A 12,532-nucleotide genomic window follows, 5' to 3' on the forward strand; every position below is an offset into this window, starting at 1 on the left:
AAAAAAAAAAAAAAAAAAAAAAACCACGTGGTTTCTTCAGAAACCTTGATGGAGGCATAATCCATCCAATAAATGGTTCTCACTGACCTTTCTAGCATCGGTAAGTGTCTGATCTTTTTCAGATGAGGCTGCCGAGCTCAGCCTGGGAGAGTTTCTCACCTTTAGGACTTTATGATATTATCACAGGAGTTGGATTCATGGCTCAAAATTCAGAACCACTTACCCTGAGGCTTCATACCAGGCAGGAGGCATGAAGGCATGCCTTCATCACCTGAGCTCCAACTCCTGGTGTGTGATAGGTCTTCAAGGAACGTTGGCAGAGAACTGGCCGTTGCTTGTATCCAAACATCTGGTTGTCTACCAAGCCCTGAATGCTAGAAACAGGGACAGCCAAGCCAGTTCAGCTCCAGCCCTAGCCCTCCTGGAACTCAGAGCCTTGCCTCTGATACGAGGAATAAGCTGGTACCTTGACCATCAAATGTGACTGGCACCAAGTTACTTCAGTGGGTGGTCCATCCCTTCTTTCTCTCCTAGAAGACAACTCCAGTACCTTTGAGTTGGTGCTGGGGCCTGGCCAGCACGCCTATACCTTGGCCCTCCTTGGGAACCACTTGAAAGAGACCTTCTACGTTGAAGCTATAGCGTTCCCATCCGCCGAATTCTCGGGCCTCATCTCCTACTCTGCGTCCCTGGTGGAGGAGTCTCAAGACCCGGTATGTCCCCACAATAGATGGGTCCTTGGACTAGGATGCTCCGGTGGGGGAAAAGGCATCTCCCACAGTTGGGCAGAGCTCGAGCTTTGCTGGGGGAGAGCTGCAGAAGGCAGCTGGGGCCCAGCTGGGGGCCGGGCTGAATGACCAGAACCCTGAGGGTTAGAGGGGAGGGAGTAAATGTGGAAGCAGGTTGCTAACAGGACCTCGTCTTGTTGCAGTCAATTCCAGAGACTCTGCTGTACAAAGACACAGTGGTGTTCCGGGTGGCTCCCTGCGTCTTCATTCCCTGCACTCAGGTGCCTCTGGAGGTTTACCTGTGCAGGTGAGAGACCCTCAGGCTGACTGTGCCAGGTGGTTCTCATAACTGGCACCCTCTTTCTGTATGAGGGTGGGGTGGGGTGGGATTAGGACCTCTCACCAGGAGAGTTGAAACACTTCTGTCTGAGCTGTCTGGACCTGCCCCAAGACAGTCCAATACATGCCTGAATATTCCCAAAGCTGGGCATGGAACAGTGAATGAGACAGTCCCCCAGTTATGTTAGGGTCAAACGGCATGGTTTTAAACGGTACCAAGTGCTCTAAAGCAGGGTGAAGAAGGGAGAGGTCAGGATGAGAACCTGTCCCAGGGATGATGAGACTCCTATGGAGCCAGAGAACAGGCGTGAGCCCAGGAAGGGAAGGTGTGGGGATAGGTGAAAGGAGTCGGAGACCTGTGGGCCCTGAGTGTTAGGATGAGGTATCTGGGGCCATACGTATTCTAAATACAGTGGTGAAAGCTTTGTCACCTGGATACCTGCAGGAAGATGGTACTGCTCACCCACTGCCACTTACAGGCCCTGGTTCCTTTCAGTCTTGTTATACTTTCCCCTGGGGTGGCTGCCGCCTCTATGGAGGCTGGGTACACACATCCTCGGTCTAGGCCTGGGCCCTAGGAGGGAGAAAGAGCCAAGATTTGGGCGCTGCAACCTATTTTTGCTGCTAGTGGTCTGGAAGTCTCCTGAACCACCTCACGTGCCAAAAGCCTGAACACGCACGGGGCCACGTCCGGCTTCAGGGAATCCAGGTACAGTCTCTAGCCATGTAGCCACATGCCTAAGGAGAAAAGGAGAAAGGATCCTGAAGGTAGAATGGTGGGAAGCCAAGGGTTCTGTCTGCATGATCACTCTGGCCACGTGGAAAGTCAGGTACAAATAAAAGGCGGGAGACCAGTCTAGACACAGCATGGCTCAAGCTAGGGTGGCAAGAGCAGCCATTAGAGTGGGGATTGGTCTGCAGGCAAGATATCCCCGCCCCACTTGTTCCACACCAGCCACCTCTAGATTACTTCCACCGCGTTGCCCTTTATTGCAAATTCCTTATGTGAAGGCTGTCTTTTTTTTTTGTTTTTTAAAGTAGGTAAAGGATAATGTTGATGGGACACTCTAGCAGGGATGGGAAACACTAATAGGAAAAGGTAGCCAGTGTGGTGGCTCACACCTATAATCTCAGCACTTTGGGAGGCTGAGGCAGGAGGATCACCTGAGGGTCAGAAGTTCGAGACCAGCCTGGCCAACATGGTGAAACCCAGTCTCCACTAAAAATAGAAAAATTAGCCAGATGTGGTACATGCCTGTAATCCCAGCCATTCAGTGAGGCTGAGGCAGGAGAATCCCTTGAACCCAGGAGGCAGAGGTTGCAGTGAGCTGAAATAGCCCCACTGCACTGCAGCCTGGGAAACAAGAGCAAAACTCATAAAAATAAAAATTGTCAGGTATGGTGGTTCATGCCTGTAATCCCAGCACTTTGGGAAGCTGAGGCAGGCAGATCACCTGAGGTCAAGAGTTCAAGACCAGCCTGGCCAATATGGTAAAACCCCATCTCTACTAAAAGTACAAAAACAATTAGCCAGGCATGGTGGTGCACCCCAGTAATCCCAGCTGCTCGGAAGGCTGAGGCAGGAGAATCTCTTGAACCCAGAAGGTGGAGGTTGCAGTGAGCCGAGATTATACCCCCATACTCCAGCTTGGGTGACAGAGTAAGATTCCATCTCAAAAAAAAGAAAAAAAAACTTCTACCCCTCTTCCAGGCTCAGTGGGTGTAGAAGCCAGACAGCTCTTCCAGGGCAGGGCTGCTGGGGAGTGTGGTCCTCAGAGGAATACCAGGTTTCAGGATGAGAAGGTAAAATCTCAGAAGGTCTGATGGAATTCTGATGGCAGATACAAAAGACATAAAGCAGAGAGATTTGGTATCTCGAATATTTGAAGACAGGGGTTTCTCATTCACAGAGGGTATCTACTTGTTCAAGGAAACCTAAGTCTTCCATACAGTGTGGTATTCAGGCATGGTTTGACCCAGGAGAGCTGCATATGACCTGCAAGACTGGGTCTACACTCCCTTCCGCCAATAAGACTCAGACTGGTCTAGACCTTGTCAGGCTGGTAGCTCCCTGTGGCTTTGCATAGACCCAAGAAATAGGTTCTTTGGAGCAGTAGCATAGATACTATGAATGTGCTATGCCAGCAGTTACATTGCTGTATTCTGTTAGTAGCAACATGAGCTTTGGACCTGAAGCTGGACTAGAGTCCCAATTTTGGTATTTCCCAATACTAGGGCCTTGCTGACCTCCAACTTTTGAGGACCCATTCGTTTCAGATAAGTGTTTTGTTTTTTTGTTTTTATTTATTTATTTATTTATTTTTTGAGACAGTCTCGCTCTGTCGCCCAAACTGGAGTGCAGTGGCCGGATCTCAGCTCACTGCAAGCTCCGCCTTTCGAGTTCATGCCATTCTCCTGCCTCAGCCTCCCGAGTAGCTGCGACTATAGGCGCCCGCCACCTCGCCCGGCTAGTTTTTTTGTTTGTTTGTTTGTTTGTATTTTTTAGTAGAGACGGGGTTTCACCGGGTTAGCCAGGATGGTCTCGATCTCCTGACCTTGTGATCCGCCCGTCTCGGCCTCCCGAAGTGCTGGGATTACAGGCTTGAGCCGCCGCGCCCGGCTTTATTTTTTATTTTTGAGATAGAGTCTTGCTCTGTTGCCCAGACTGGAGTGCAGTGGTATGATCTTGACTCACTGCAGCCTCCGCCTCCCGGGTTCCAGCAATTCTCCTGCCTCAGCCTCCCAAGTAGCTATGGGATTACAGGCACGTGCCACCACACCCAGCTAATTTCTGTATTTCTAGTAGAGATGGGGTTTCACCATGTTGGCCAGGCTGGTCTCAAACTCCCAATCTCAGGTGATCTGCCCGCCTCGGCCTCCCAAACTGGTAGGACTACAGGCGTGAGCCACCACACACGGCCAGATGAGTGGTCTTAACATCAGCCTCACTCACTGCTGTTTCCCTTCAAGGAAGGGATGTCCACAGTAGATCTGTGAGCCTGATGCTGTGCACAATGCCTTGAAGATCCCAGGGCTCAAGACCCACCCCATGCCACACATACAAAAATGACAACTTTTTTGGCCATCTCAAGGGTGGGGTACCCAGCTTCATGGCTTCTCAGGACAAAAATATAGCCCCTTGGGTAGAGAGTCAGCTAATACCTTTGGATAGGCTGAGGCAGGAGAGACCGGGGGAGTCCCCAAATTCCCTGGGATAGAAGGGTACTTGCAGGCTGGGCACAGTGACTCACACCTATAATCTCAGGACTTTGGGACGCCGAGGTGGGTGGATCACCTGAGGTCAGGAGTTTGAGACCAGCCTGACCAACGTGGTGAAACTCCATCTCTACTAGAAATATAAAAATTAGCCAGGCATGGTGGCGGGGGCCTATAGTCCCAGCTACTGGGCAGCGGAGAGGAGGCGCTGAGGCAGGAGATTCGCTTGAATCCGGGAGGCAGAGGTTGCAGTGAGTCAGGAGTGAGTCAGCCACTGCACTGCAGCCTGGGTGACAGAACGAGACTGTCTCAAAAAAGGAAGGGTATGTGCAGAATCTGACCGAAGGTTATAAACAGAGCAGGCCTTGGCTACCAGGGAAGGGGCTGCCACTGGCACTACCCAACCTGGCTCTGGGCAAAGCTGAGTGGCATTGGACAAGATGGGCTCTGAGCTTCTGGCTTGTGCTGAGGTCAGGGGATGGCTGCTCTGTTGACCTCACAGGCAGGGATGTAACCTCCTGGTGAGAAGGAGGTGTTCTCCCTCTGCTGGCACAGGGAGGCCATAACTTTACAGTAAGGGAGCTGTGAAAGTCTTCCCAGAACTGGCTTCTCTCCCACGGCAGAGAGCTGCAGCTGCAGGGTTTTGTGGACACAGTGACGGAGCTGAGTGAGAAGAGCAACAGCCAGGTGGCATCTGTCTATGAGGACCCCAACCGCCTGGGCAGGTGGCTCCAGGTAACACCCCACCTGGGAAACCCCCTGTGGGGGAGGGAGGGGTGAGGAGACTCAGTATTTGCCACCTAAGAGGAACTTCAGACTTCTGGCTAACCTTAAAGACAGAAGCCTTGACTAGAGGTGGCCCTGTTCGTAGGACTTAAGTGGAGGCTCAGATGAGGATTTGCCTGAGTCATGTCCACTAAGGAATAGAGTTGAGTCTAACCTCCTTCCCACTCCAGAATGGACATGTGTTCAAGACCACAGAACCCTAACCCCCAGGCCCCAGAAGGCTCTGACGCCTTTGGCTAAGGCTGTGAGAGCTGGGCCACTGCCCTGGGGTCCCGCCTGACTCTGGCACAGCACCAAATCTAAAGCCCCAGTCAGCCTTCAGTTCTAGAGCTCTGTCCTCTGCAGATGAGTGATCGTCACGTGCTAGGCTCACTATCCTGAGCACCAGAGATAAATTGGAACATATGCTGTCCCATGTTAGCAAGGATAGAACTTTTAAGTGCTATGAAAGTTAGAGAATGAGATGATACCGTGAGTCATTAGACCAAATGAGGCAGTTCAAGAATAGTCGGGAAAATCTACAAATGAAACTTAAGGAAACAAGGAGCTGGCCATGCAGAGATTGGGGTAGAAGTGGCCAGGATTAAAAGTAGGAGTCCCTGGCCGGGTATGGTGGCTCACGCCTGTAATCCCAACACTTTGGGAGGCTGAGGCAGGCAGATCACTTGAGGTCAGGAGTTTAAAAACAGCATGGAAAACATGGCAAAATACTGTCTCTACTAAAAATACAAAAATCAGCCGAACGTGGTGGCGCGCGCCTGTAGTCGCACTCACTCGGGTTGCTGAGGCAGGAGAATCGCTTGAACCCAGGAGGTGGAGTTTGCAGTATGCCCAGATCACACCACTGGCACTCCAGCCTGGTTGACAGACTGTCTCCGAAAACAAAAAAGTGGGGGTGTGATTGGAGGTCTTGAAGAGGGCTGGTGCAGCCAATCACAGTGAACAAAGGTGAGAGGCAGCGTTACCACCTGGTTAAGGTAACTTTTCAGCTAAAGGCAAACAAGAGACACTCAAAAAGCATGAATCAGGAATGAAAGGTTACAGTTTAGGTTTTCAAAAGACCCCTCTGGCTAAGACACAGGGAACAAATCTTAAGAGTGGGCAAGAATAGAAGGAAAACTGGAAGGCGTTGCAGTGGGCGTAGGGTGGAGACACGGTGGTTTCCTGAGTGGCACCAGTGCAGAGTTGACTCAGAATGTAAGCCAGTAAGGCTTGTTAATGGATTCTTTATAGAAGAAGAAAGGAAGAATCTGGATGCTCAAGTCTCTGTCGCCCAAGTTAGAGTGCAGTGGCACGATCTCAGCTCCACTGCAGCCTCTACCTCCTCCTGAGTAGCCGGGATTACAGGCATGAGCCACCATGCCTGGCTAACTTTTTGGGGTTTTTTTCTGTTGTTTTTTCTTTTTTCTTTTTTTGGTTTTTTTTTTTTTTTTTTTTTTTTTTTTTTTTAAGTAGGTGAGGGTCTCACCATGTTGCCCAGACTGGTCTTGAATTCCTAGGCTCAAGTGATCCACCCACCTTGGCCTCCCAAAGTGCTGGGATTACAGGCATGAGCCACTATGCCTGGCCATGGATGTTCAAGTCTTAAACCTGAAGAGTAGGGGGGAGAGGGATCAGACAGCCTTCAAGAAAGGGCAATATCTGAGCTGGGTGTTGAGGGTTGAGCACGAGTTGGCAGGAAGGAAGGGGGTTCTTACCGTACCTTTTCCCTAAATGGGGCCCAGGGAGATGTGTGACTGGCAAACGATCTGTCTTCCTCTCCATTCCAGGATGAGATGGCCTTCTGCTACACCCAGGCTCCCCACAAGACAACATCCTTGATCCTCGACACGCCTCAGGCCACCGATCTTGATGAGTTCCCCATGAAGTACTCATTGGTGTGGAACTTGGTTTGGCTAATCTGAGCTCAGTCCAATCTCTCAGGCCTGGGGCCTGCTTAGAAATGATGGGGCACCAAGTGAGGGAGAGGACCCAGGTGGCCTCTGGGGGGGAGGGGATGTGGAAGTCTACCTGAGAGCCTGGATTTAGGGATAACACTGGGGCCCAAAGCCATCCCCTGCTAACACCCCTTCCCCACTGGGTCTCTCCCCAGAGCCCTGGCATTGGCTACATGATCCAGGACACTGAGGACCATAAAGTGGCCAGCATGGATTCCATTGGGAACCTGATGGTGTCCCCACCTGTCAAGGTCCAAGAGAAAGAGTACCCCCTGGGCAGAGTCCTCATTGGCAGCAGCTTTTACCCCAGGTGAGCCACCGGGCCAGACACCTTCAGATGAAAAGAAGGGACCATGGTCGTTCCCCTGGCCCCGCCTGCTTCCTGTAGCACCTCGGCCAGTCACGCACTGTAGAACACTTCTTAGAAGGACATTTGAGCTTTTGATTCATGTGGAGACTAAAGATTAGAATAAACTGTTTATTCTTTGATTCCAGGGTTTAAACTGAAACAAGTGGAATTTGGTCCACCAGGATGTCATTTCCAAGAGATATGTGGCTGGATTTCTTGGTGGCCGTAAATCTAAAATGATACTTGTGTCCGGGCTTGCCTGTCTAGAACACTAGGCTCTGTTCTGAGTGGGGTCAGTGTAAGGGATTCATAACCAATTCATCCGCTATGGACCGGCCTCTATCACACAACAGTCGCAGAGGCCAGCTCCCTGGAGGCAGCATGACACCAAGTGACAGGTGACCAGTCTGGGACACACTGGCTCAAAAGCTGTTCTTTCCATCTTCCTTCTAGCACAGAGGGCCGGGCCATGAGTAAGACCCTCCGAGACTTCCTCTATGCCCAGCAGGTCCAAGCGCCAGTGGAGCTCTACTCGGATTGGCTAATGTCGGGCCACGTGGATGAGTTCATGTGCTTCATCCCCACAGATGACAAGAATGAGGGCAGAAAGGTCTGTATTGGGGTCTACAGAAGGGACATCTGACCATGTCCCCATGCCTTCTGTTGGGGACTCTTAGAAGATTCTGGAGAAAAAGCTGGCTTTTTCTTGGTTTTCTTTTGTTTTTTGAGTCTCGCTGTGTCACCCAGGCTGGAGTGCAGTGGCACCATCTCCACTCACTGCAACCTCCGCCCCAGGTTAAAGTGATTCTCGTGCCTCAGCCTCCTGAGTAGCTGGGATTACAGGCACATGCCACCACACCTGGCTAACTCTTGTATTTTTAGTAGAGATGGGATTTCACCATGTTGGCCAGGCTGGTCTCGAACTCCTGACCTCAGGTGATCTGCCTGCCTCAGCCTCCAGAGTGCTGGGATTACAGGTATAAGCCATCATGTCCAGCGGAGAAAGCTGGCTTCTGACCCAAGTTCTGTTTCCCAGGGCTTCCAGCTGCTCCTGGCCAGTCCCAGTGCCTGCTATAAACTGTTCCGAGAGAAACAGAAGGAAGGCTATGGCGATGCTCTTCTGTTTGACGAGCTTAGAGCAGATCAGCTCTTGTCTAATGGTAAGGGAACTCCCTTTCCACAGAACAGAACTGGGATCCTCCTCCTTTTTCCGGGGGCCCTTTCTACATAGCCATTCTGTCATGCTTGGCAGAAAGGATGCCAGGGAAGCACAAAAGGTGTTGGAATTGTATTAGAATGTCGTGTTTCTGGGCTACTCTAGTGGTACTACAACAACACAAGTAGACCAGATGTTCCGGGATGGCCTAGAGGCTTTTAGGATGTATTTGAAGGGGACTCACTTAGGTGGCCCCAAGTGGGGGGGAAAACGGGTATTAACAATGCTAGTGCCTGGATTTACTCAGGGCACGTCGGATTAAGTACTTAGGGATTGGGACTTTGTGGGTCTCCTGGTTACATTAAGGAAACACACAGGTGGACAAGCAGAGGTGGTGTGGCTGGTGCCATTGTACTTCTGATCTAAAAGCTGTGGGAGTGGGCTGGGCATGGTGGCTCACACCTATAACCACAGCACTTTGGGAGGCCAAGGCGGGCAGATTACCTGAGGCCAGAAGTTCCAGATCAGCCTGGCCAACATGATGAAAGCCTGTCTCTACTAAAAATGTGAAAATTAACAGGGCATGGTGGTGCATGCCTGTAATCTCAGTTATTCGGGAGGCTGAGGCAGGGGAATTGCTTTGACCTGGGAGGTGAAAGTTCCAGTGAGCTGAGATCATGCCATTGCACTTCAGCCTGGGCCACAGAGCAAGACTCCGTCTCAAAAAATAATAAAGGCTGTATGAACCCAGAAAGGGGCTTTGGGGGTATTAGGTTTTTCTAGACCCTCAATACCCAAAGTGTGATCTGAGGGCCCAGTGCACCTGGGAGCTTCTTAGAAATACAGGATTTCCACCCTGCTCCAAACCTCCTTGGATACTCAGCCTTTGGGGTGGGGCCCAGGAACTCCTGGTCATAGAAGCACCATGGAAGGTGACATCTGCTGAACGTGAACCACATGACAAAGACTGTCACCTCAGAGTTGGCAAATGAATTGGGCATTCCTGTCCCAAAGATGAGGCCATTGAGGAATAAAAGTAATGTAACCTGATGAAGGCCACAGGCAGAAGGTGCCAGGTTGTATCGGCATAAGGGGAGTAGGGGCCGAAGTCATCCTAACAAGCTCCAGGCTGTATCCCTCAGCCTGGCACAGGCTATTCCCTCATGCTGGGGACAGAGTGGCCAGTGGCAGTAAGTCCTGCCTGGACTTTCTGGTGTAGACCCTGGTCAGTCCCCAGAAGGAAGATATTGGACCTGAGGGGGTGGTCCCTGGAGATAGGCCAGTCCTCTCCTCTCGCCATGGTCACTGGCTCAGGAACACACCCGGGTGGCTGGGCCTTACCTGAGTGTGTCCAGCTCTGGGCAGTGCTGCCATTCCCTGACTGCTTCTTCCTACAGGAAGGGAAGCCAAAACCATCGACCAACTTCTGGCTGATGAAAGCCTGAAGAAGCAGAATGAATACGTGGAGGTAGGGCCAGCGCGAGGGGAGGCCGTCCCCAAGAAAGGGCTGGTGCCGAAGGTCCTGCAGGAAGGTTCCCACCCACCCCTCCTGAGGGGTGAAGGGTTGGGGGCGCAGCTGCCTGCCACCCTTTCTTTCCAGGTCTTGATACAGGCCCAGGTCTGGGGCTAGAGCTTGCCATATATATGCCAGTGTAGGGAGACTAGAGGAGTAAGGAGTTAGGTCTCTGGAGCCAAACACAGCATGATGTACCTTTATGCTTGGAAAGAGGGCTGGAAGTGGTAACAGCTTTCTGTGGTGTCAGATGGCTGAGGACCCAGGGTGGCACAGGGACAGGGAGGAGCACCATGGCATGTCAGAACAGTTGACAGATACTGCTTGAAGATACTGTCAGGGAGTTTCTTTGCCAAGACTGTGCAGCTGGGTCTTTTCCCCCAAGCTGGGAAAGCCCTGATTTATCCAGGTTCCTAGCTGAGAACCAACGATGGCCCCAGCCTTGTGCAAGACACCTCACTACAAACCCTGCAGATAGCCCTATAAAGTAAAACACCTCTTACATATGAGGAGAGTGAGGCAGAGTAAAACCACTAGCCCAAGACAATCGTGGGGGGTTGAGTCTGAACTCCCAAGTTCCTGTGTTGCTCATTATGCTACTCAAGCTGCCTAGGGTCCATTTGCTGGAAAATGACATAGCTCAGCAGCCTCCTTGAAGAGGCCAGCTCCTCACTTCTGAGAAGTTGAGTATCAGACTCAAACAAGGGCCTACTCAATGCTTTCTGGATGAAGTGGCCTGTCACAGCGGTCCTGAGAATGGTGTTCAGGGTCACCAACCTTCAGAGATCTTAGAAGTGAATCATTGGCTGTGAGAAGCAGAGTCTTCCCAACTTCTAGAAGAAGCTTAGGCCCAGAGAAGGGTAATTTCTCGGCTGAGGTTGCATGGTCAGCAAAACTGCTTTGCTCACTGGGTCCTTACCATTCCCAGAAATGTTCCTAAGGAATGTTCTATGTCATGCACAGTGCATGGATGCCCTGTTTTGCAAGAACAGCCCTTCTGGCATAGCAGGGTGGGTGCCAGCCAAGCATGGGGCTGAGACAGCATCTCCCAGCCCCTGGCGACAGCTTAGGGTGTGTTGGGTTGTGTCTGAAGCTTATTTCAAGACCTAGGGAGACAGGTGTGCTGGGTGTCTGAAGCCTATTTCAAGACCTAGGGAGATGCTTGGGTATTGGGCTTAGCTGGTCTGGGTTGGGAAGTGCCCGACGCTGTCTAGCTGTGGGATCCTGGACTAAAGACTAGGCCTTTCCTGAGCCCCCCCACTTCCCCAGGTGAAAAGGGAACTGCCCACTTAGGAAGATTGGTATGATGTGTGAGGCTCCTGGCGCACAGTGAGTGATGGGGATGGCAGTGGTGTCAGGCCATGGCCTACCTTCAGTATGGAAGGAAACTGGTTTTAATTCCTGATGAGCTCTCCTGGCCCCTCCCACCCCACAGAAGTGCATTCACTTGAACCGTGACATCCTGAAGACAGAGCTGGGCCTGGTGGAACAGGACATCATCGAGATTCCTCAGCTGTTCTGCTTGGAGAAGCTGACTAACATCCCCTCTGACCAGCAGCCCAAGAGGCCCTTTGCGAGGCCATACTTCCCTGACCTGGTGAGGGACGACTGGGCATCCCTGGGTGGGGGAGGGTCCGTCCAAGCAACACTGGCTGCTGCCTCACTGTGCTGGACTGCAGAGATGAGGGAGGGACAGCAGATAACGGTACTTATGAGGAAATGGGCAGGAGACCCCTTCTTCCCCATCTCGGTTAGGGACACGCCTCCCAGAGAGCAGGTGCACTGGGCCTGAAGGCTCGGAGGGTTCCCCAGGCAGTTACTATGGGCCAGGAGCTTTAGGAGCCTCCGTGAGCTGCACCCCTAGTCTAAAAGGATGAACCTGTGAGGCCCACTTCAGATGGGGTGCTATGTAACTCAGAGCTGAGGCTGCCGTGCATCCGCCAGCAGTGAGGCCTTGGGCAAGCTGCCTCAGGGTAGGTCTTCCTGTCCACTATCCCCAGGGTCCAGAGCAGCCGTGTCCGATACATGGAGGTACATCAGCACTTTAAATAACGTTCTAGGCCGGGCGCGGTGGCTCACGCCTGTAATCCCAACACTTTGGGAGGCTGAGGCAGGTGGATCACCTGAGGTCGGGAGTTCGAGATCAGCCTAACCAACAAGGAGAAACCCTGTCTCTACTAAAAATACAAAATTAGCTGGATGTGGTGGCACATGCCTGTAATCCCAGCTACTTGGGAGACTGAGACAGGAGAATTGCTTGAACCCGGGAGGTGGAAGTTGCAGTGAACCTAAATCACGCCATTGCACTCCAGCCTGGGCAACAAGAACAAAACTCTGTCTCAAAAATAATATTCTGTTCAGCCTGGCTGGTCGTGGTGGCTCACCTGTAGCTCCAGCACACTGGGATGCTAAGGTGGGAAGATCACTTGAACTCAGGAGTTGGAGACCAGCTAGGGCAACATAGTAAGACCCTGCATCTTATAAAAAAAAAAAAAAAAAAAAGCCGGC

At 51.7% G+C, this 12,532-nt stretch overlaps 1 protein-coding gene across 1 annotated transcript in view; it reads left to right on the forward strand.

Annotated features, from left to right (window-relative positions):
• PADI6 (peptidyl arginine deiminase 6) overlaps positions 1 to 12,532 on the forward strand; it is a 31,044-nt gene that overhangs the window by 16,309 nt on the left and 2,203 nt on the right. Inside the window, exons 7-15 of the mRNA XM_017851961.1 lie at positions 535 to 713; positions 932 to 1,035; positions 4,907 to 5,018; positions 6,839 to 6,946; positions 7,162 to 7,316; positions 7,809 to 7,965; positions 8,392 to 8,515; positions 9,909 to 9,979; positions 11,460 to 11,621. Coding sequence (XP_017707450.1) covers positions 535 to 713; positions 932 to 1,035; positions 4,907 to 5,018; positions 6,839 to 6,946; positions 7,162 to 7,316; positions 7,809 to 7,965; positions 8,392 to 8,515; positions 9,909 to 9,979; positions 11,460 to 11,621 — 1,172 coding nt within the window. The remainder of the gene's footprint in view (positions 1 to 534; positions 714 to 931; positions 1,036 to 4,906; positions 5,019 to 6,838; positions 6,947 to 7,161; positions 7,317 to 7,808; positions 7,966 to 8,391; positions 8,516 to 9,908; positions 9,980 to 11,459; positions 11,622 to 12,532) is intronic.

This window comes from Rhinopithecus bieti, unplaced genomic scaffold (assembly GCF_001698545.2).
Source record: "Rhinopithecus bieti isolate Rb0 unplaced genomic scaffold, ASM169854v2 scaffold_33652, whole genome shotgun sequence".
NCBI classification, from domain to species: domain Eukaryota; kingdom Metazoa; phylum Chordata; class Mammalia; order Primates; family Cercopithecidae; genus Rhinopithecus; species Rhinopithecus bieti.